We start from the raw sequence: 24,715 nt of genomic DNA, 5'->3' as shown, positions 1-24,715 counted from the left end.
ACAGGCAGGGTGGAGGCCCCAGTTCTGTAGCTAGTAGAGACATTGGAGTGTTTGGAGCATTATGGCACCTATATAGCGCTTAAATAGCCAATCTTAAGCGCTATGAACACTGAGCTATGAGTGCATGCCTTTTAGAGCTTGTTCACATGGGGTTAATTCATCTCGGCTTCTCTTAGAATATTCTGCCTTTCTAACTGTAGCCCTGCATGGTTTTGTAAACTAATCTTCTTTTCTCTGGGAAGGCACTGATAAGACATTCCTGAGCTGTCGCGCAGATGGGCTCCAAGCAGGGAGTAGGGGCACAGAAAGGAGCACGGTGGAAATTCACAGAGTTGGGTTTTTCCATGAGCAAGCCTATATTTTGCACAGGGAAGGTTCTGGAACTGTGCGTCATGGACTGACAGCACGAGATTATAAAAATGCATGCCCACATGACTCAGGTTGGAGATCGATCTGTGGACTTGGTTCGAGCAAGATCGAGTGTCCGGAACTGATGCTCTGTCGGCACCCTGCAGCGCTGTCCTCTGAGCGGGGCTTGCAACAGCTAGTTTATGAGGGCCAGGGTCTCCCAGTGCTGATTGAAGGGGCGTAAGACTGTGTTTCTCTATGTTTCTCTAAGTTCTATGTTTCTCTATATTTTGTATTTCTCTAAGTTTTGTAATATTCTCTAACTTGAATCCCAAGAGGCTGCTAAATTTTACTGTTTCTAATAAATGCTAAACTTTTTGAAGGTGTCATTTGTCACTAACATGAGTTCACTGCTCGGCACAATAGAACCTGTATTTTGGGCTGAATTGGGTAATTTTTGCTCTCAAGGGCTGGTCCCGATGAAGATTTTCCCCATTTCAAGACACTTGCGGGGTAGCCCACCTTATTGGCTGCACACTTCCCACTGCCCTTTCATCAGCCTCATCACTCCAACATTCCTCCTCTCTTTCTGAAACTACTGTATCATATCCCACACTTTTCACCCCCACCTTCTCGTTCTATCCGTACTGCTTTAATTGGCGTGCTGTCTATCCTAAAAAGGAAATCCCTGGATTTCCATTCGTCTTCTCGTAATGCAGAGGTGCTCGTTAGTGGGCGTTTCGATGGTGGTTGCCCACCCCCTGACAAGGGCGATGTTGGGCAAGAGTTGTGTTTGATGGAACGTATGGGGGAGGTGGTGCAGTGACTGGGGTTATGGGCAGACTTGGCCTTGGCACATACATCGGGTCTGCATAACCCGGCTGCGGGCCTTGTGAGTTATGGGTAGATTTTCTTTGGTTCCTCCCTTTGTTTCCCCTTACCACCTCCTTCGTCGTTTGGTACGACCATAGGCTCTACTTCCTTTTCCTGTTTATTTGTAGGGTTGTGTCTCCTCAAATATCCTCCACAAATTTAGCACTTCTCGTCTATTTTGAAGTTGTTTCCCTTTGGACTTTGCCATTAAGTAAGTTTCTACATGATCTAATGTACCCTTATCAGAAGACCCTTCTTCTGGCCAGACATGAGGTAACCCCTCTCCCTTTATATCCATCACCCACTGCCCATGATATTTCTTTGTTCGATCACTGTACAGGGGGAGGTGCTTACAAATATCTGAAAGTGGCGTGTTTAGACCCATGCTTGTCAAGGGACTTTCTCTTCTTGTCCTATTTCCTTTCTATCGTGACACTTTAACCTCTAACGTGTGTCAATCCCAGTTTTCAGTTGTTTTACTTTTAAACACTGCTGCATTGTCAGTTCAAATACATGAAACATGGAACACTAAACAATTTGACAAGACAAACCAACGAGTATATCAACAAAGGGGGGTCTGGGAAATTCTCTACCAGCACGAGCACAGCCCATTGACTTGTTCTTGGGTGGATGGCCCCTGGGAGAGTCTCAACCAAGTCTTTAGCTCACTGTTCTTTTCACAGAGAAGAAATGTCCCCACATATCAGACTTTGTCCTGCCCAGGGGCAGTCCAGCACCGAAATGCTAGGCAATTCTCTCCTGAACAAGAGTACCACAGAAACCCTATACACGTGTTTCAGCCTAGTTGGGCATCATCAGTGAGGTGAATCTGTGCCTCTCTTAGAGCAGTGAGCAAGGGGTCCACGTCTGGATTCCCCTGGTAACTGTCTTTCCGCTGTCAAATCCTGGATGTCCTCCCACTTTCTGACCCTCAATGCCGATAAAACTGAAGTCCTTTTCTTCCCAGCTAACACTCTTTTCCCCCCCTCTCCCTCACCACACATTCTCTTTTCCTCTTCCCAACTCCCCTTTTACCCCCATTCTCGCAATCTTGGCCTTCACGTCGACTCCAACCTCTCCCTCTCCCACCACATCTCCCTCACCTCCCGCTCCTGCTGCTTCCACCTCTATAAAATTTGTAAAGTCTGTCCCTTCCTCACCTTCCATGCTAGCAAACGCCTCATTTCCTCCCTCATCTTCTCTAGACGCTTCTACTGCTCCTCTCTACTCTTCAAGGTACACAAAGGGGGTCTGCTCTGACGTCTGGAGGTTCTGGGGACTACTTATTGACTGCAGTAGGCCTAGATTTATTCTGTCATGTCATATACATGCAAAAACACTTTAAATGTGGTAGTGCTCATGAAGTTAAGAAATTCAGACAAAAATAGATGTCAGTGTTACAGCTTTTGTTTTATTTTGCTGTTAAATGCATTTCATAGTCATGCATTTGTAGTTTTTGTGAGATTTTTTTGAGAGATAGAAAAATACATAGGTACATTGTATTAAGGGTGGTTAATTTATAGTCTTAACCAATCCTTAATATAGCTGGTTTAGCAACTGAATTGCAAATATCCAAAGATACAACAGAGTAGTGCTTTGGTAACAATGTGTAACCACCATCTATAGTGACAAGTGATGGTGTAGATATTCAATACAAGACAACCAAACTGAAAACAATAAATGATATAACAATAGGTTGTATCTAGCCAGGCTAAAGGGTGACCTAACACGTGGTTGACGTCTAGACCTGAATCAAGAGGTTGAAGCGACCAGGTGGAGTATGAAATGCTGGTCCTTTAGACGTTTCGGCAAGGCGCCTTCATCTTGGGCCTGGAATAGGTCTCCCTAGGAGAGAGATAGGGGGACTCTATTAGTGTCTGAAGTGGGAATTTAAAACTTTAAAAACATGACATAATACAATCCAAAATTGTGGTACACCACTGATAAGAAAGGGTTAAAAACAAGAGAGGCATGGGACTGACCTGGGGGGCGGTAATGCAGGGTAGATCTTGGAATGGCTGTTACACCAGTGTAGAGCGAGATGTAAATTGGTCTTTGCTTCTGGGGTGTGTCAGCAGGCTGTGGTCAGCTACAAAGGTAAAGGTACACAGAATGCTAGTTTTATCTAATGCATCAGATGTTACCAGTATGGAGCCAAAGACAACTGAATGATAAGAAGGTGGGGGGGGGAGAAGAGTGGCTGGTGCTCACCTTACTCAGTGTCCTCATGGTGGAGAGACACTGGAACTGGATGCAGGCTGTGTGTCATCTGTTCGGCGTAGGGGGGGCAAGGAAGTGGTTTGGACTTGGAGCCCCAAAAGTTGTTCCCAAAATGGTAGCTATCCTGTGGAGTGGAGAAGGGCACACACGAAATTAGTAATGCGGCGTAAGGGGCCCTGCAGTGAAATGTGTAGGCCAGGGTACGTAATTACCTGGAATTGAAGTCCGGAGCTGGTATTTGGTGCTCCTACGGAGCCGTGTTTGCAAGGTCCGACTGGAGCGCCGCGTTTAAAAAGGGACGAAAGAGAGCCGAGCTGTATGCAGCAGGAAGTGCCGCGCATGCACACGGGGAGTACTGTTCCCATGAACTAAACGGCTGCGCATGTGCGGACTGGGGAAGCAGTGACGCTTCTGGGTGTGCATGGGGGGAATGCGTAAGAGATGCTATACTCCTGCGCATGCGCGGTGAGTCGGAACGTCTCCAGTGGGAGTATGGAGACCGCAATGTGGCAGAGAATGTCAGAGAACTACAAGGGGCGAGATTATCTGCGGTACCCTGTGGATTCTGTCTCATTAAGTCCATTGGTAGTGCTTTTCAATTTGAAGATCCACCAGGCCTCTTTATGATTGAGTGAGTTGATGGCATTGCTGGTGTTGGGAACTGAGTCTACTATCCACCACAAGATGTCATCAGGACCATGATGGTTTTCATTATAGTGTTGGACCATGGGGGCTGTTAAGGATTTACATCGAATCCGAGATCTATGTTCTCCTATTCTTTTGTTGATTTGGCGGGTGGTTTGCCCCACATAACGGAGGCCACACGGGCATTCAATGATGTATATGACGTTCGCTGTTTTGCAGTTTGTGAACTGAGTTGCCAGTCTTTTTCTCTGATCCTAAATGAATTGATTTTCTTGGTGAATCGGCACGCTGTACAAGTGCCACATGGGTGGTGACCCTTTATTTCGCGCATGTTCCATATCGTTGACCTTTGTGTCTTCTTCTCTATTCTGGCATGTGATAGCATGTCCTTGAGATTTTTAGATCTTTTGAGCGCCGTTCTCGGTATTTTTTCATCCGGCAGGCTCAATTGCACCAAGGACCAGAATTTTTTCAATATCCCTTTCAGTTTGGTTGTATCTGGTCCGAAAGTGGAGACGAATGTGAGAGTGTCATCTTGGTCAGAGCTCTTCGTATTTGGTGTTAGCAGGCTTTCTCTGGGCGTGTATTTTGCTCTTTTAGTAGTTTTCCTGATGAGTTTTCTGGGGTACCCTCTTTCTTGCAATTTGCTTTGTAGAACTTTTGCATGTTTGGTGAATTGGTCCATTACTGTGCAGTTACATCTCAACCTCAAAAATTGGCCATATGGGAGGTTGTCTCGTAGATTCCTCGGGTGGTGGCTGTTATGATGAGGTAGGGTATTTCTATCCGTCTCTTTGGTGAAAAGGTTACACATCAGGGTTCCGTTTTTGGCTGAGATGGTAAGGTCCAAGAAGCTGATAGAAGTACTGCTGTTTTGCATGGTAAATTTTATTTCTTGTGTCTGGGTGTTCAGCCAGTTAACGAATGCGACTAGGCTGTTTCTGTCCCCTTTACATATTAAAATGACATCATCAATATATCTATACCTTGAGGAGATTTTATCTTGAAAGGGGTTGGAGGTATCGAGGACATGCAGATGTTCAAATTCAGCCATGAATATTATTGCCAAACTCGGAGCAAATGCTGCTCCCATAGACGTTCCACTTGTTAGAAGATAGAAGTCATCGTTAAATGTGAAGAAGTTATTGGTCATAGCAAGTCCTAGGAGTTCCACTATAAAGTTGGTGGGGACTCCTTTCTGAATCATACAATGGGTTAGATGATGTCTTATGCATTTGACCGCTGCTTCTTGTGGGATGCTGGTATATAAACCTACTATGTCCATGGTGACTAGGAGTTCTTGATCATGATTGAATGGGAGTCCTTCAAACTTGGTGATGGTAGACATGGTATTTCTTAGATAAGTGGGCGTTTGCTAGCTTAGTGGCTTCAGGAAGTGGTCTATGAACTTGCAGATGGGATCAAGAATTGATCCGCAGCCTGACACAATGGGTCTTCCTGGGGGGTTTTGTCTGTTTTTATGAAGTTTTGGAAGAGCCTAGAATGCAGGTGTCCTGTTTTCTGAGGTGTTGAGGAAAGTCTCTTCACGATCTGTAATCCAATCCTGCTCTAGTGCAAATCTAGTTATTTCCTGGATTTTATGCTTGATATCAGCTGAGGGATCTTTCCTTAGTTTTTTATAGTTTCCTTCTTCATTCAGTAGTTGGATTACCATTTCTTTGTATTGGGTGATCCTCTGGATAACAATCCCTCCACCTTTGTCGGCTGCTTTAATGATCAATTGTTTGTTTGCAGCTAAGGTTGTCAATGCCTTTCGTTCACCTATGGTGAGATTGTGTCTCATGTGTTGAGGATTGGTTTGGAGTTTAATTTCTTTGGTAATGCATTTCTCTACTCTTCAGTCTCCCCTCCTCCCATCTCTCCCCTCTCATCTGTCTACCACTCCGCTATCCGCGTGCTCTGTCTGCTCTCTCCTCATGATCTACTCATGATCACATCTCCTCTTCTCTCGCCTCCCTAAGCTGGCTCTCCTTCCACTCCCTCCTCAAATTCAACTTCCTCTGCCTCATCTTTAAATCCCTCTATGGTCTCGCCCCACCTTACCTTTCCTCTCTCCTCACCTTCCACTCTCCCCCCCCATCCTCTTCGTTCTTCTGACCTCTTTCTTCTGACCTCTCCTCCCCTGCCCTGTGACCCATCCCATCTCAGATCTTTTCAACTTCTCGCCCCTTTCCACTGGAACAGACTTCCCCTCACCAAACGCTCACCATCTCCTACACCTCCTTCCGCACTTCTCTCAAGTCTTACCTCCTCCAATCTCCATCATAATACCTAAGCTATCTCTTTCACGTTGGTCCTACCCCACTTCCTAAATTTTTACTACCCCACCAACCTCCCGTTTCAGCCATGTAATACCTTACTGTTCATGTAAATTGCTCTAAGTACTGTTTTCTGATACTTATTTCATTGTTACTATGCCTGTTATGTATTCTCCTGTTCTCATGTAAAGCTCTTCGGATTTAAGCGCTATACAAATCCAAATAAAATACAAAACTTAGGGTGAGACCCAAAGTTACTTGGTATGCAAAACAGAGGGGGGGTCTGGGAAACTCTCTACCAGCACAAACACAGCCCATTGACTTGTTCTTGGGTGGATGGCCCCTGGGAGAGTCTCAACCAAGTCTTTAGCTCACTGTTCTTTTCACAGTTTTCATTAATAAACTGATATTGTGACTTTTATTTTATTTCAATAGGTGATTATTGCATGAGCAGAAGAAGCAAGAAGAGATTCTGTTAAATTCAGCAGTTCATTGTTTGGAAAAAGTGAATATTCCATATGCCTTAAGGATGAATGTGTAACATTCAAGTGCATTGGAAACAAATGAAGGACTTGGCATCGAAAACCTACTCCATATTCTAAGGATTCCATGCGCACAGCAGATTCTTGGTTACATCGGACATCATCACCACATAGAGTGGAAAAAAAATGTATTGTTTAAGATCAGAAAAAGCAGCCATATAAATGAAAACTAGATATAATTCATGACTAATGTAAGGGAGGAAAACCTTAATGTAATTGAAAGTTTAGTATTGAAAACCCCCATTTCTATGACATTCTATACATCTGTTGACTGTGAGAATGATTTAGTTTAAGGATTTTGACAACTCTATTGTGAATTCAAATGTATGAGAATGATATCCATGCACTGAATCTACAAAAACCTTAATTGAGGAAGTGCACCTCACACACAACCAGGGCACACATTTAGGTGAGAAACCTCATCATTGCACTGAATGTAGAAAAAATGTCAATATGAAGAGTACTCCTGATTGCCACCAGAGGACGCATACAGGGGAAGACCCTCATCGCTGTCCTGAATGTGGAAAAAGCTTTTGTAGCAAGGCAAATTGTGTTCGTCACCAAAGAACACATACAGGTGAGAAACCTCATCAGTGCCTGGAATGTGGCAGATGCTTTGGTAGCAGGGCTCTCCTTATACGCCACCAGAATACACATACAGGTGAGAAACTCCATCTGTGCACTACGTGTGGGAAAAGCTTTGCTGACAAAGGAACTCTTACCCGCCATCAGAAAACACATACAGGTGAGAAACCTCATCAGTGCCTGGAATGTGGCAGATGCTTTGGTAGCAGGGCTCACCTTATACGCCACCAGAATACACATACAGGTGAGAAACTCCATCTGTGCACTACGTGTGGGAAAAGCTTTGCTGACAAAGGAACTCTTACCCGCCATCAGAAAACACATACAGATGAGAAACCGCATCATTGTGCTGAATGTGGAAAAAACTTCCGTGAGAAAGGACAGCTTATTTGCCACCAAAGAACACATACGGGTGAGAAATCTCATACCTGCACAGAATGTGGGAAATCCTTCAGTGGGAAGAGTGAACTTGTACACCACCACACAATACATACAGGTGTAAAGCCTCATTGTTGTAATACATGTAATAAACGCTTCAGTAAAAAGACCTCTCTCACATACCACCAGGCAACACACACAGGAGAGAAAGCTCATCAGTGCACAGCTTGTGGGAAAAGCTTTTGCTTAAGTAGCCGTCTTATTCGCCACCAGAGAATACATACAGGTGTGAAACCTCACCAGTGCACTGAATGTGGAAAATGTTTTACTACAAATGATAGTCTTCTTCATCACCAAAGAGTACATACAGGCGAGAAACCCCATCAGTGCACAGAATGTGGGAAAAGCTTCCGTGAGATGGGACATCTTGTTCAACACCAGAGAACACATACAGGTGCGAAGCTAAACCACTGCACAGAATGTGATAAAAGTTTCAGACACAAGAGTCACCTCAGTTCCCACCAGAAAATACATACAGGGGAGAAACCCTATAAGTGTACTGAATGTGGAAAAAGCTTCATCGTAAAGGGCTATCTTACTTACCACTATCAAACCCATACAGGGGAGAAACCTCATCAGTGCACAGAATGTGGGAAACGTTTTACTAACAAGGCATATTGTATTAGCCACCAGAAAAGACATATGGGTGTGAAACCATATCAGTGCATTGAATGTGGGAAAAGATTCTGTCGCAAGCAAGAACTCACGTGTCATCAGAGAACACATACAGGTGAGAAACCCCATCAGTGTACTGAATGTGGGAAAAGCTTCATACAGAAGGCACAACTCATTTGCCATCTTAGAACTCATACAGGTGAGAAACCTCATCAGTGCACTGACTGTGGGAAGCAATTTAGTCAAAAGGATGCTTGTATTCGACATCAACGAACACATACAGGTGAAAGAAATCATCTGTGCACTGAATGTGGGAAAAGCTTCATACAGAAGGCACAACTCATTTGCCATCTTAGAACTCATACAGGTGAAAAACCATATCAGTGCATTGTGTGTGGGAAACATTTCAAAGTGAGAGGGCAACTTACTTGCCATCAGAGAACACATTTAAGTGAAAAGCCTCATCTGTGCACAGAATGTGGGAAAAGCTTCAGTGAGAAGCGTATGCTTACCTGTCACCGCAGAATCCATACAGGTGACACACCTCATTGGTGCTTGGAATGTGGGAAAAGCTTTATTTGGAAAAGATCTCTTATCCAACACCAAAGAACACATATGGGTGATAAATCATTACCCACAACATTATTGTAAATGTGCTCTATCCTAACCCTCATTAACCATGAGGGAGCAAACACTGGCAATAGTAAGCACCTCTAAGACTACTAATACTTTTAAATCAGCAAATATGTAAAAGCAATGTCAATGCACTGGCAACCGCTCTTTTGAAGGAAGACGCAGGGTAAAGATCTTGGGCTAAATGTGGATATACTGGTACTCCAAAATAAGCACCGTATTAAATGCTGATGCAAAAACTGAAAGAAAAGATTACTAATCAATGTATATTAAAAATAATTACAGTTTCTTTAACAACAAACAAACATGCAGTTATAAAACCAGCTTGTAATCTCTGTGCTGTGCTACAAATGCTTTCTAATTGAAAGGCTGTGCAATAGAATAGTTCATCCATTAGGAGATGATCTGCATCTGATACACAAATAATAATCATTTATTCAGACAGGACTGGGATGATGCGTCTTAAGGGTATTGGGTCGACCGACAGGTCAACCAATAACATTGGAACAAAATGGTCTGATTCTATGCCAAAAAGGCCAGGCATTATTTGCACAGATGCTTATTGTATGTATGCTGAAAGATACAACAGAAAAGGCAGCATAAAGAATAGAAAGCTCATACAACCAACAACAACAAAAGCGAATACATTGCTTTCTTTGTATGGTAAAATAACCATTTGTATGCACATTTCTAGCAGCTCTGTGGGTAACTGAAAGACACAGGATAGGTTACTATGTGAGCAGCTGAAATGGGCAGGCGTAAGGATTTATCTCACTGTTGCCTTTAATGATTATTATTGATTGGTTACATAGAAGTAAGAGCTTTTTTCAGAATGAAATGGTGTCCATATGTTGCCATCTAATGACGGGTCTGGAATCTAATAGATTGCTTTTACTTTAATATGTATGCGGCTGATCACATGGGTATTAGTTTTTAGCTGCATAAGTCACAAACAATGCCCTCATAAGTAAATGCCAACTTCTGATTGATTTCTTCTACCTAGTGGCGGGAAAGGTTGTTTATGTTCCCTTGCATTAACAAAAGAATTACCTAAATGGAGAAAATAATTCTACTTTTTGAATATTATAAAGAGGTGCATTTTGCAAAAGGGGCAGGTAACATGACAAACAAAATGTTATAATATCGTAAATATGCACCATTGACAATGACATTAGCTACGCTCATGTTTTCTCCAAAGGGCTGTTGAATGTTTCTCTTTGCCCTCTTTTCTAAACCATCCAAACCTCACAATGCATCTACAGCAACCCTCATGCCACTTTTCTTATATTTAGACAGCCACCTTTGATGATCAATACATTCTTCTTCCCACCTGCAGTTCAGAAGGGCCTGACAAATTGTAAAATCCCTTTCACCCCTCTACCTGATTTGTTTGATTGCACAAACTTCTCCTCACCACACGTGTGCACACACTTTCTTCTTCAGGTCAACCCGTTCCTCCTACTTAAACTGCTTCCTTCCATAGGTTCCTTCCATAGGTTCCTTCCATAGGTTCCTTCCTATCTACTTCCACCCTTTTAGTTGTTCCTGAACAACTTCAGTGTAATCATGTCTCTGGCTTCCTACTTGAACAATAAAAGCAGAAAAACTGCCATTGAAATGGTACCCAAACAATATGTAAAAAAATAACTCGTCACCCACACCACTTGTCACAGCCATTGCTCGTAATGACCTGATTGAGTCATCGGATTTAAATCTGGGATAGTGCAGAGCAGTATCTAAAGTCATGTCTCCAAAACCCTTTCCCAAAAAACACTTCTACCAAAAATGTGAGTATTTAACTCTTGCAGCACTTCCATTCTACCCATGTGGAATTATAGTCCTCCATGACCGTAATTAATTTTTCTGTGAAGGGCAGATTACTGTAAAGATATTTTGTATGTTTTATAGTTGGTTCAAGCAGATGTTGCATGCCATTCTCATGATCCCATCTATACAATCCCACCGCACCATTCAGGGCAAATAGGACTGTGAAGTAGTCACGCAAACCCACTTTAAAGTGGCACCAAATGCACCTTCATATTTGGATTTCATTTTTCAATACAAAGTCAACTAGGTGTTCAAGAACAATATCTCACTTTGTATTTGATATATTGATGTACATATACCATTGGTATATCGGCTCCTATGTCCCTGTTTTCAAATTGCACCCCCTGCTTTCCCGGACCTTTCATCTTCACAGATTTTACCCTGATCAAATTGGAATATCTGGGGTGAGTAGGATTTTTTATAATTTACCTTTTAAGATCTAATTTATGATTTTGGCAAAACCTACAGGGTACCCAGTCAGCCAGGCATTCTTTTAGCAAACCTTAAGTTCAGGTTGCAGTTAGGTAAGAATTGATGCAGTCCCACTGTGTGAGACTACACAACACTTATCTGATTGGTATCAAGTAGCCCACCTTTTGGTATAGGTCTGTACTACACAAATTGGTAGTGTGACTGAGCAGCCGGGACAATCTCAAGAGGGGTAAATATGAGCTGTAGAGCTGGACAAATTAAATCTGTAAATACAAGGAGCCAAGTAACACTTGCACACAAGGTTTCAGTTATAGTTATTTATTTAACATCAATTTTTAAATAAGCATTCTTTAAAAAAGGCAATTCGTTGTAACCTTGTAAATGTACTTTAAAATACATTTCAGAATCAAAACAAGTTAGTGGATAATCTTTAGATAAGCTTCTTACACAATTCCTTCATCTGAGGGTGACTTCAATCACAAGGACTGTAATGGCATGTATCACACTAGGTATACTTTGCAGATTCTGAGGTTGCAGAAAGGAAAGGGTTATACAGTTTCTCAGTATATGTGAGGACAAGTAAATCTTCCAATGAACTCTAGATAAACCTTTCCCAGCAGTACCAGTATACAACAAGCTAACACCTATGAGGGTCAAATAGTATCCAAGTCAATGGACTGGAAGAGTCTTCAGGGAGCCAGATCAGCCAAAGTAATTTGGAACACAGTAGGATAATTGGTGGATTCGAAACTGTAAATCTGTGCGCTCTTGATCACCCTCCAATTCTATCCAAAGGTTGATACTAATTATCGACTGTGTGCTAGCAGCAATCACACAAATCCGACCAACCTATCCACCCAGGTTGGCACAAATAAGTATGAAAGTAGGGTACGGGATGGTGATGCGCTCAGCACCAGTAATACAGTAAAATTGATTTCAATTACTAAGTTGTGCAAAGTAAATAGTTTCTTTAATTCAAGTTGCGTACAGCCGACACATGTTTTGACACGCTGGTCGTTTTCAAGGCAGAAAGATAGGTGATTATACCCAATAATATGGTCCTGAAATTCAGCAAAATGTAAGTAGAGATCACCGCACAATAGCGGTATAAGTAGCATAGGCTTCTATATACCAATTGTGCCAAAATGGCATATGTGATCCAGCTGTAATTTGGCTTGCTACAGCGGTGCAGATCCTGGTTCCTGAGCCTCAGTCATGGGGACAAGAGGGAGGACGTCTGGAGAGCTCCTGCGATGGTACTTGGGCGGTCATCAGCAGCTACGGCTCTTTTCGGTTCAGCTGCACTTTGCGGTTTCAGCACTTAGCAAACAGCACCACAGTGGATCTTGGATGCCGGTTCGACTCTCTTTGCACCCTCGGGCCTGCACTCTGGTGAGGGGACTCTTGATCTGGAGGTCCTGCTTCGGGGTGGTCCTTATGAGTCACCAGGAGCTTCCAGCTGGATTAGTTTCTGTGACAGACATTGCACTCGACTATGGACGCTTGACCCCTCGCATTGGGCTTCCAAAGCAACAGAGAGGCACAGCAAGTCGGAGGTGGTGGTCCAGTTGAGTGTGTCTCTGGGTTAGTTGGTCCCACTAACCCAAGGGGAGAGGTTGTTCCGTCCGGAGCTTCTCTGTAGAGGGGGAAAAAAAGAGTTCAGCACATTAGCAGGGCTTCTCCGGGCAATTCAAAGGTTCAGGAGGTTTCAACAAGCTTTGTTGACTGTTTCTTAGTTTGATGTTTCTCCCGGTGGTCAACTCCGCCTGTAGTCCCAACACCTTCGCTTTTTAAGCAAGTTTCTTCCATTCATGCACAGCCTAGGCTGTCAATCATACAGCAGGGTTGCTTCCTGAAAGTACAGCCAGCCAGCCAGGACTAGTTGCATCCAGGCGTTCCTAGAGACAAAGGACGGGAGTTTCGGGACCCTCCCTCACATCCTGTCGTTCCAGACACATTGGAGCCAGGGGCAGGCTTCACGGCTGAAGCCCGCCAAAGGCAAGCCAAACAAAGGGCTTAAACCTATTTCAACGCACAGAGTAACACCCAAGAAAGACCTAACAAACTGAAAAGGGCGAAAAAAGAAGACTGGGACATTTTGACAAAATAGTCCTCCATGGGTGCTGTACTGCAGCTGAGGATTTAACCTGTGGTACAAAGCACAATGGTAGGAAAGATTAAACCACTGCCTTTAGCCATTTAAAGTAGGAAGTGTAACATAAAAATGTTACATGAGAAAGTAGGATAAGAGGCTACTAAGTAACCCCCTAGCACACTACATACGCTGGTGTGTGCTGGACCTACAAAGAGAAAAGGTAATTAAAGTCAATTTCACTTTACTATTCTTGGGAACTGTAGTTCACACCCAAAGGACTTCTCAGGGACACTGCACTGAAGGTGCTGCGTGTCACTATACAAAAAGCAGATGCCTATGTAGTTTGTCAGACTCCAAAAACAGTGAAAACACATACTCCAAATCAGGTCAAAAGAGAAGAGAGAGTGATAAAAAAAGCCCCAAAGTCCAGCAAAAGAACTGGGAGTCTGTAAGCTGAAGGGAATTAGCACAGAAATGCGAATTCCCCCTAACAGTGCCCTATTTGGAAATCAGTCACCAAGTGCAGACTGTTCATTCTTGTATTGGCTGTTCTCCCCTTTGCCTGGATCAATCCTTCCTTATGGACAGGTCTCTCCTCTAGGTAGACTTATCCCTGCTGCTCTCCAATCTTGAGTTTTTTTTCCCCTTCTTAACCCAATCTTTCACAAACTCCCTCTCTCCTATCTGTTTCAAAATATATAATAGCCCTTCCTCTGTCTTATGATGGAAGTCTGGATTTCCACATCCAGGGGTGGGATGGAAACTACTCCAGTTAAAGAGATGCTGATTTATTTTGGGAATAACTCTTTATTACCATGCAGCAGAAGGATAACATTTATATTTTCAGATTCTGCAAGTTGGGGCGAAAATGTGGAGACATTGAATGATTACATTCTGATACTTTTTGCCGATTGTATGCATTTTTTGCAATTTTTGACAATTGAAAACCTGTTAACCCCCATTTCTTTTTACATAATCTGATAGGTACTACTCTTATCTACAACATATTAGAATCTGGAATAAATCAAAGCTTGCATGTCAAAACACTGTTCAATTTAATGTGAGACATCTCTTCATGTTAAACTGGATGTATTTCTGTGCAATTATAGCTGTTCTCCACCAGGTGGCAGTGATGATAGACCACCTACATATTCCCTCTTCATATTATCACTATCCAAAGCAAATAACTCCGGGTGTTCATTTTCTTCATAACCTTTCACCTTGACCAATTCAAGGCAGATGTGTGTGTATTCTGAATGTCAGTCACCTTATAGTGACCTTTCATGGCGACTGCATCATGTACAAGTTTTGACTTTGATGGGTGATAACATTGGTTACAGATTTTCTTTGAACATAAACATTGGACTCATTACATGATTCCATCTCAGGAGCTAGCCCCAACTTTACAAACCTTTATGTGTGCCCTTCCTGTGCATTTAAACTTTGTCAGGCCAGGAAAAGTAAACGTGCAAGTATTTAAAGGTTTGTTCTCAGTAGTTTCCAGACTTCTCCCTTCCAAGTTTCTTGGCAAGGCAGAATCAAACCCAAAGGCTGCTTCGGTACTTCTCTTGCATTTTAGATCCTCTTGATTAAAATACAATCTACATGACCTAGATCTGTGAAATTACACAATAATAGGCCTTACATCATTTTATAAAATTGTATCTCACTGCAAATGAAGACAGTCACTTTAAATATTGCAGTGGTCTACGCTTAAAACGGCACTAAAACTTGTATCTTATTACTATTTTGTTCTGTACTCAAAATGTATAATATCCTGTGTTTGATATTTTCGGCTCAGGATTTTACGCACAATGGGGGATATGCTTTACCAATATTAATCTGTGTACTCCAAATACATACTAAAGATGGCCATTGTATAGGAAATACATTTCCAGTACACTTTCTGTGGTTTGCACATTGGCTGAAAGAAAAAGGTATTTGTACATTGGTATTGTGAAGTGGGGCTTCAAAAATAAAAGCACTTCAAACATTATTTTCCAACATTTGGGTGTTCTTTACAGTTTGACAGGCATATCTTTCAATCGTGACAGCAAGCAAGCAACAGACATGTCCCATAACTGAAAGAATCTTTAAATTATGTTTTTCTTGGCTCTGCCAGGAAAGCCTCTCATTTTATTTATTCTAGGCCTCATTTGTAATAGCTATTAAATCTTCTACCTTACATCCATGGAGAATTTGATACATGTTTCACACTGTCATTCTGCATTATGAAACATTCCACTTCTTTTCATTTGTATAATGTGACCACACATTTATAATAGCCTGGCACTTCAAGTAAATAAAACACATTTTTCAACACTTTACATTACTTTAGTTTTCTAATACTTGAAACATTCCTTGACAAATGAAGCACTGTTGCCTGCAAGATGTAGAGATAAGAGGTTAAAGCTATATAGAAACCATTAAAGGATAAGGGGGCTCATAAAATGGGAAGTTACCATGAACATACATTTGGAATGTTGTGGTCTTCAAGAAAACCAAAATGTCATTCTAAAACGCTATCCAAGGCCTATTAAGGACAGGCAAGAGGATAAGTGAAGGCAGTCACATAATTTATATTTATTGTGCATTTATAAGGCGCTTATGTATCAAGCACATTGTGTTTCAAAGCACCCACAGGGCAACAGGGAGGGACCATGGGAATGAAAATCAAATATAACAATGAAATATAGAGGCAGATCTACTAGGCCTTGTGAGCATTCAGAACGTGTAAGTGCAGAAACGGGATGAGGGACTGGGGGAGTGCTTGGTCTATCAAGACGAAAGTGCTAGGGAGTGAGCAGCTGTAAGTGGCTAGGTGGAATGGTTAGCTGCCAATAAATAAGTGCAGGCCAGTGAATGCCAAGGCAAGTGCTGGCAGGGGGGAGGCTGTAGGAAATTAGGTATGGGAGGCCAGGACCCGGGAGGACACATAAGGGCCCTGGTCACCAATCTCAGCAACTGTGGGGTTTAGCAGAGGAGGGAGGAAGGCAAGGAGGAGATGAAAAGGAAAGTCTTGAGGTGCTTCCGGAATTTGAGGAGATCCGGCTCAAGAGGAAGGGGGAGGCTGTTCTATTTGAGGAAAGATCGGCCACCGGCTCTCTGTTTAGAGAAGCGCTTGACACACAGAGAGTTGGTTCCGGAGGAACATAAAGATCTGGAGGGAGAGTATTTAGTGAGAGCAAGTTGTCGATGGCTTGATTTTGATTTTTTAGTATTTATATCGTGTTCATGACAGACTGAACCGTATAGTGGCGCAGCTGGAGCAACAGATTTTAGCCACAATCTGATTTGAAACGGGGTTCTTGTCATAGCATGATGATAAACAATTATCTAAACATGAATGTTTTTAGAGCCCTACGAAATTGGTAAAGAGTGTCCAAGGCCTTGATCTCTCTGGGAATACTGTTGCAGAGTCTTGGGCCGAAGGCTGCAAATCTTCTGTCCCCCCTTCATATGAAGGCAGATGTGCGCTGTTCAAAAGTAACTGATCCTAGAAGGTTGCTAGCGGCTAATCTTGTGCCTCAAGTAGCCCGGACCCAATCCATTTAGGAATTTAAATGTAAGGCATGCCACTTTAAAATGAATGCATTCTTCCACTGCTAGCCAGTGTAGTGCTCAGCGGGAGGGAGATGCATGGGCTGTTTTACTCAGTCTACAGACTGCCGCATTCTGGGACTTTGATGCCAATACAGTTGTTTTGCTGGAATTCCCATCAGCAGACTATTACAGTAGTCTGATGGGCATTGGTTAAAGCCACCACTACTGTTGCATGATCTTCTTCTGGAATGTATGGCAAAGCCTGACGAAGTAGTCACAGCGAGTAAAACATTGCCTGTACCTTGGCTCCAAATTGGCCTTCACAGCGCAAGTTGTCCTGCCAGATACAACCCAGATTTTTTATCTTGGAGGCAAAGCTTAGCCTTACGCCCAAAAGGTTGGGAACTGGCTGTTCCTTGAAGGCTGTGAGGAGATGTTTAGGTCCAAACAGGATAAACTCTGTTTTGGAAGCATTCAATTGAAGCTGGCTGGTAGACATCCACTCACTAACCTCTCCCAGGCAATAACTGACCCTGGAAAAGGTTTCCTCACAATTACAGATTTTGTTGAGGATCTGGGTATCACCGGCGTAGGAGTGGTAGCTCATCCCATGACGCCTCAATATCTTCATCTATGGTTGGAGATATAGGTTAAAAAGAAGTGGCGACAGAGAAGACCCCTGTGGTACACCACATCCCGTGCTAATGGGGTCTGAGGTGAAGCCTCCAAGTTTAACATATTGTTGATGGTCGTCGAGGAATGATTTGAACGTTTGATAGCATGTTCTGATACTCTGCCAACTGTCTTCAGCCGGTCAAGCAAGGTGGTATGGTTAACAGTATCGAAGGCGGCGGACAGTTCTAGCATTACCAGAAGTGAAAGTTCACCCTGGTCAGTAACTTCCAGAAGCTTGTCTTGGACTGCCAACAGGACTGTCTCAGTATCAAACTTTGTTCGAAAACCAGATTGAAAGGGTCAAGGAGTGATTCCTCTTCCACAAAAGCCTACAGTTGGTGAGTGACCACTTTCGCCAGGACTTTCCCTGGCCAAGGAAGTCCTGTAATTGGTTGATTAATTCTGAAGAACCAAAGGATCCAAATTGTTTATTTTTATTTTATTAAAGGTGTTAAGAATGTGCGCTTCAGTGTCTGAGGCACCAAACCCTGATCCATGGATTTATTTATGAATTTGGTCAGGAATGGTGTAATTTCCTCTGCCATACGCTTTGCTGCGTGCGCAGGCAGGGGAAATAAAGAATAATTAGTAGGTCTCGGGGCTTTAACTAAGAAGCATATATAGTCCTCTGATACGGGATGAAAATCGAATTGGTTCATAGTATCTACACCCCCTCAATGCCCTAATCCTAAAGGGGACAGATCTGTCATCTATCCCAAGAGATTTTGGGCTGGGAACTGAACTTTAGCTGTAACATTACTCTTGATGCATTCATTTTCAACTCAAAAAAACCTATTGATGGTATTAGTGTGTGCCAATGATGCTGTAATAGGGGAGCCCTTACAGGTAGGATTACAAAACATAGATACAATGGAGAATAATTCACTCGGTTGGTTACTAGCAGCCATGATGTCTTTATGTAAGAAACCTCTTTTGGCTTTGAAAATCACCTTTTTTTGTAATTAGTGCTGTTCTTGCTCTGCTGGCTTTCTCTAAAGTTAGGTTCTCTTGCCATTTACGTTCTGTAAGATTGACTAGTTTGCCTAGACGGACTAAGTTCTGCATAAACCAGGGTTTTGAAACCCTTCTTCTCTTAGGTTTCATGGGTGCGAATTTGGCGCATAAGACATCTCTGAGCTCTGTCCCAACAGTGAGGAAAACCTTGCTAGGTAGAGTAGTGTCAACTGAGGCTAACAGTCCCCCAATCTCTAATGCAGGGATTTTGTCTAGGTCTTTACGTTTCCGCACTAATATGGCAGGATTGTCTATGGGCCCGTGATTATTCCCTGTAGAGGCAGTCAGGGTGAATAGCTGAACAAAGTGATCTGACCAGTGAAAAGGTAGATTATCTAGCTCATGGTGAGAGATTACCTCTCACCATGAGCACATCCAAACAGTGGCCTTTAGTATGAGTTGAATTTCCTAGTGGCCGTAAGCCATGGTTTTCTAAAATCTCCCCTTGTTCTTCGGAAGTTTTTTAGAGTCATCTAGCCAGATGATCCAATCTCCAGCTAGTAAAATCTGTATATTTCTCCAGCATTGGATCTTTCATGGATTCACATGCTTAGAAGATTCCCCGTCATCAGGCTGGGAATCCTCGGTAAATTATATAGACCTTTTCCATAGGAAAGTTTAGACACTTTTGTGTCCTATCTATGTCGTTTTGGGGCGCGTACGCCTGCGCCACTTGGAGGTAGAGGTATAAGTAGCCCCGCCCCCGCGGCTCACTCAGATTTCAACCATCTTCCAAAGTAGTGGGATTACCTCGAGTATCTGCTAATTTTGGTAGGTTGTGCGTTCTTTTTCCTCGACTTCCTTCGAAAAATGTCTGGAAAGGCGTTGTTTCGTCCGTGTGCTACCTGTGGTCTTAAGAAAGTGTATGAAGGTGATGGGCATATGGACTGTATTTACTGTCTTCACCCTCATCATTCAGCCGACACGTGTGAGATCTGTCAAGGCTTCTCCCAGAAGACTCTGAAGGACCGAAACAGACGCCTGGTGACTTGGCTCAATGACATGGCGGGTGCGTACCCTGCATCGGAGGTAGGCTCTACTGCCTCGAGATCTAAATCTCCAGTACCCCTTCGTCACTCTGCATCGGCAGAGCCTCCGACGAAGAAACCACGTTCTTCGGAAAAATACCCTTCTGATAAACATCCTGCGAGGGACTCTTCGTCAAAGAAAACGTCCTCTTCTTCCTCCTCATCGAAAAAGGAGAAGAAATTGAAATCCTCCTCGGGAGACCGCCATGGCTCTACCTCGAGTCGAGTGTCGTCGACCCACAAGCCGAGTTCAAAACCGGCGAGTGCCCCTCAAGGCTCTGCGCCAAAAACTTTGTTGTAGACGACGGTCAGATCGTCAATGGCTTCTTTGCCATCTGTGCCTGCTCTTCCCGCGATCACTTCGGCGGGTCAAACAGCGGTTATGGAGAAGATGTCGTCATCAACGGTGGCACCTTCGGTGGGTTGGCTGCCGGAAGTGTTCGACCCGATCTTGCCTCAGGCCTTGTTGCAGCCAGAAGCGGCCCTTTCCATCTCGGTGGAGGAGGATGACCGTGGTCCGATCGTACAGCCGGCTGATCTAGGGTTGCGTGCAATCAGTTCGGGGGAACTCCAGAGTGGGAGTGCCATCCCAACCGCCTCTTCTTTGCTGAATCCCCAGTCTCTATTGTCCCTGGAGGTGTTTAACACGTTACAGAAGCTGTTACAGCGTCTGGACACGCAGTTGCCTCACACTGGTGTTCTGACGGTACTGCACGCTACGCCGGTCGTCGCCGAACCAGGCCCGGCTCTGCGCTCGACGACCAGAATACCTACAACTTGCCCGGTGGAGGAGGATTGTTCTCGCCCACACTCAGAGGAGGGAGAACTGCCAGAATCAGAGTCAGCGCGTGAAGGGTCCCTTTCATACGTCTCATTATCCCCCTCAAGGGACCCCACATGGGAGTCGGATGCAGAGATGGAAACTCCAAAGAGCCTGGCGCAACCATCTCCGCCGGATGACATCGGGGCCTTCCATGCTATGATGGGAAAAGCGTGTGCGGAATTTGGCCTGGTGCCAGAAGAAGTGAAGAAAGATTGCTTTCTCTTCGATCATATGGGCAAGAGAAGAAAATCGATGTTTGCCATCCCAATTTTGGACCATGTCTGGCAAGAGGGGTTGAGGACCAATGTTCATCATTTCTCAGAACCGGCGAATAAAAGGACGGTTAGAAAAGAAGTTCAAGGCTCCGGAGTCAACCCCCAAATGCTTGACATCTCAACCTTCACCGGATTCGGTGGTGTCCGCTGCTGCGGCCAGAAAAGCGAGGTCGCAACACAAATGCATGTACCCGCCAGACAACGACACCAGGAGACAAGATGCGTTTGGAAAGAAGGTATTGTCAGTCGGTGCAACTACAGTGAAAACAGCCAACTCCCTGGCCATTATGGCACGGTATGATAGAGAGATGTGGCATCGTTTGGCTCCCATCTGCCAGAGGAACACAGGAAGTCCGCTATGCTACTAGTACGTGAAGGGGAACAGGCTTCCAATCACTCCATAAATATCACTGTCGACCTGGCGGAGGCCGGTTTTAAACAAATTAATAACAGCGTAGTGTTAAGGGGGCAAGCCTGGCTTAAGTGCACGACTTTTAGACCAGAGGTGCAATACAAGGTGCTGGACATGCCGTGCGAAGGGGAACAACTGTTTGGCGAGAAAGTTGATGAAGCCTTGAAGGGCATGAAAGAAGACTCTGACACTGCTCGGTCACTCGGAGCCCTCCAAAGTGGCGGAAATTTTCGTTCCTTTCGTCCTCTCAGAGGTGCTTCCAGAAACTCCCGGTTTGGATCACCTAGAGACTGAGGTTTCAGTCAACCCTCCTACTCTTCCCAAAGCTACAGACGAGCAGCCCAAGCTACTCGGAGAGGCAGAGATTACCAGTCCTCAAGAAGGAGAGACTCCTACTCATCGTCCGCAAAGGATCAACAGGCAAAAACCCAGCAATAACATGTTTTGAGACGTCCTGGGGGGCAGAGTGTCTCGTTGCATCGATGAGTGGGAACGCATAACAACGGACCATTGGGTTTTGGACACAATACGTCTGGGTCACTCCCTACAGTTCAAGGACAAGCCACCACACATTCCGCCGGTATTCTCGCCGCTATCCCATCTTCAGATACTGGTGCAGGCAGTGACGCTTCTGCTGCAGAAAGGGGCTATAGAACTGGTCCCGGTGGCCGAACGAGGAACGGGAGTGTACTCCTGTTACTTCGTGGTCAAGAAACCCAATGGAAAATGGCATCCCATTCTAGATCTACGGGCTCTCAACAAGCTGCTAAAGAATCTAAAATTTAAAATGCTTACTCTGCAAGAGGTTATCCGATCGATACAACCGGGAGATTTTTTGTCATCGCTAGACCTTCAAGACGCGTACTTTCATATCCCGATGCATCGACGACACAAAAGATTTCTGCGGTTCGTCGTCGGGCGAACCCACTATCAGTTCAAGGTCCTCCCATTCAGACTAAAATCGTCTCCCAGGACGTTTATGAAATGTTTGCCACCAGTGGCTGCCTGGTTACGGAAGGAAGGTCATCATGTGTACCCATATCTGGACGATTGGTTAGTGAGGGGCTTATCTCCGGAAAGGGCACGGGAAAGTCTGAATGCCACCATATCCCTCCTACAGTGCTTGGGCTTCGCAATAAACTTCGAAAAGTCCTCCTTATCGCCATCAAGGACCTTCGTATTTCTGGGGGCGGAGTTCCAGACGCAGTCAGGATTGGTAAAACCATCCGTCGAAAGAGTTCTGAAACTGCGACACAAGGCATCGAAATGGAAAGTCAACACCAGAGTGTCAGTGAGTGTCCCCTGCTGGGGACCATGGCATCCTGTATACCCTTGATCAACAATTGTCGTCTCTTCATGAGGCCCATTCAGGAATTCTTGACGGATCGATGGGCGCAGGGTCAAGGTCGTTGCTCGGACAAATTGACCATCAACAGCAGGCTCGTGCAGGCACTTCAGTGGTGGAGAATCTCCAAAAATCTAACAAGAGGGGTGCCCTTACTGGATAATGGTGGTGACAGATGCTTCTCTGACTGGATGGGGAGCTCATCTGGATTCCCTTCAGGTTCAAGGTCGGTGGTCATCGGAGGAGTCCAGCCTTCACATCAACATGCTGGAGTTAAGGGCAGTGCGTTGGGCCCTGAAGTCTTTTCTGCCATGCATAAAAGGATCTGTTGTACAGATAATGACAGACAACATGACAACAATGTTTTACCTGAGAAAACAGGGGGGTACTCGCTCCAGGACACTGTCGACCGAGGCCCAGGAGATCTGGCATTGGGCCCTCTGCCACAGGATATATCTATTGGCGTTCCACTTACCAGGAGTAAAAAACATGCAAGCAGACTCTCTCAGCAGAGAGATGAATCAACTACACAAATGGGAATTGAACGACCAACAACTACACTGTGTCTTCGAAAAGTGGGGTCGTCCGGCTCTAGATCTCTTTGCGACGAGAGAGAACAGGAAGTGTTCACAATACGCGAGCAGGTGGCCACAACAAGACTCACTGGGGGAAGTGTTCTCATTCCCGTGGACAGACAAGTTTTTGTATGCATTCCCCCCGTTTCCACTCATACGTCGGACGCTGCAATGGATTCACAGATATCCATGTCGGGTGATCCTGTTGGCCCCGCACTGGGCGAGACAAGTGTGGTTCTCCGATCTACTCCATCTTTCAGCAGCGGAGCCCATGAGGTTCCAGAGGATCCCGAACCTTCTGTCTCAGGACAAAGGGGCGGTTTGGCACCACGACCCGGACAGCCTCAGTCTAACAGCCTGACTCCTGATTTCTCTGAGTTTGGTACGTTAGCAATTCCACAGGACTGTCTTCACATTTTACAGGCTGCAAGGGCACCGTCCACGAACGCTTCGTATACGTACAAATGGAAGAGATTCTGTGTTTGGTGCGGGGATCAACCAGGTTTACGTCCACTTCACATCACACCGGAGCAGCTTCTACCATACGTACTACTCCTGGCTCAAAAAGGTTTGTCTTTTTCATCGATAAAGGTGCATCTAGCAGCCATTTCTAGATTTACTCAGAAGAGACTTTCAACTCCATTATTTAGTGACCGATTGATTAAACATTTCATGAAAGGATTGTTCCGAACTTTTCCTCCAAAGAAGAAGTTTCCTCCGATCTGGAGTTTTAACCTGGTTCTAGCAGCACTAATGAGGGCTCCTTTTGAGCCGATGCCATCGTCGTCATTGAAATTCCTATCATTAAAACTGGCTTTTCTGGTGGCTATTACTTCGGCTAGACGTCTGTCAGAAATTCAAGCGTTAGTGATCGATCCACCATATTTGAGGTTTTTAAAGAATAAAGTTGTGTTGGCTACTAATCCTCATTTCATTCCTAAAGTCCCTACCATGTTCCATAAACACTCTTCTATGGTGCTACCAACGTTTTTTCCAACACCTTTGTCTGCTGCGGAGAGGACTCTCCATACGTTGGACGTGAGAAGGGCTCTGAAAATTTACCTCCATCGCACTCAAAATCTCAGGGACACAAGACAGCTATTTGTGGCCTATGGACCTTCGGCTAAAAGTAAAGCAATCTCAGAACAAGGACTGTCCAGCTGGGTGTCTTCTACCATTTCTTTTTGTCACTCAAAAGCTGGGAAGCCGCTGGAAAGAAGTCCACGAGCCCATTCGACAAGATCTGCTTCGTCGTCGGCGGCATTGTGGTCCGGGATTCCTCTGGGAGATATGTCAGGTGGCTTCCTGGTCGGTACCGCATACGTTTACCCGGCATTATTGCCTCGAACAACAACATGCTGAGGATACACAGATGGGTCGTGCAGTCCTATGGCACCTGTTTCAATAAGGTAGGCCCCAGTAAAGGGGGTATATCCTTCGGCTAATGTACTTTAAAGTGTGTTTAGCTGTTCATGTACTATGATTTGATGTCT

General features: G+C 44.4%; 1 protein-coding gene across 2 annotated transcripts in view; it reads left to right on the top strand.

Moving 5' to 3' along the window:
* LOC138566125 (zinc finger protein 268-like) overlaps positions 1–15,528 on the top strand; it is a 117,903-nt gene extending 102,375 nt beyond the window's left edge. For both annotated transcript variants that reach the window (XM_069643127.1, XM_069643128.1), the window contains exon 3: positions 6,801–15,528. In XM_069643127.1, coding sequence (XP_069499228.1) covers positions 7,361–9,196 — 1,836 coding nt within the window. In that variant the 5' untranslated portion in view covers positions 6,801–7,360 and the 3' untranslated portion in view covers positions 9,197–15,528. The remainder of the gene's footprint in view (positions 1–6,800) is intronic.
* The last annotated feature ends 9,187 nt before the right edge of the window (positions 15,529–24,715 follow it).

This window comes from Ambystoma mexicanum, chromosome 2p (genome assembly GCF_040938575.1).
Source record: "Ambystoma mexicanum isolate Mex_15411 chromosome 2p, UKY_AmexF1_1, whole genome shotgun sequence".
NCBI lineage: Eukaryota > Metazoa > Chordata > Amphibia > Caudata > Ambystomatidae > Ambystoma > Ambystoma mexicanum.
Note: the sequence above shows the minus strand (reverse complement) of the source record. Positions and strands in the feature narration are given on the sequence as shown.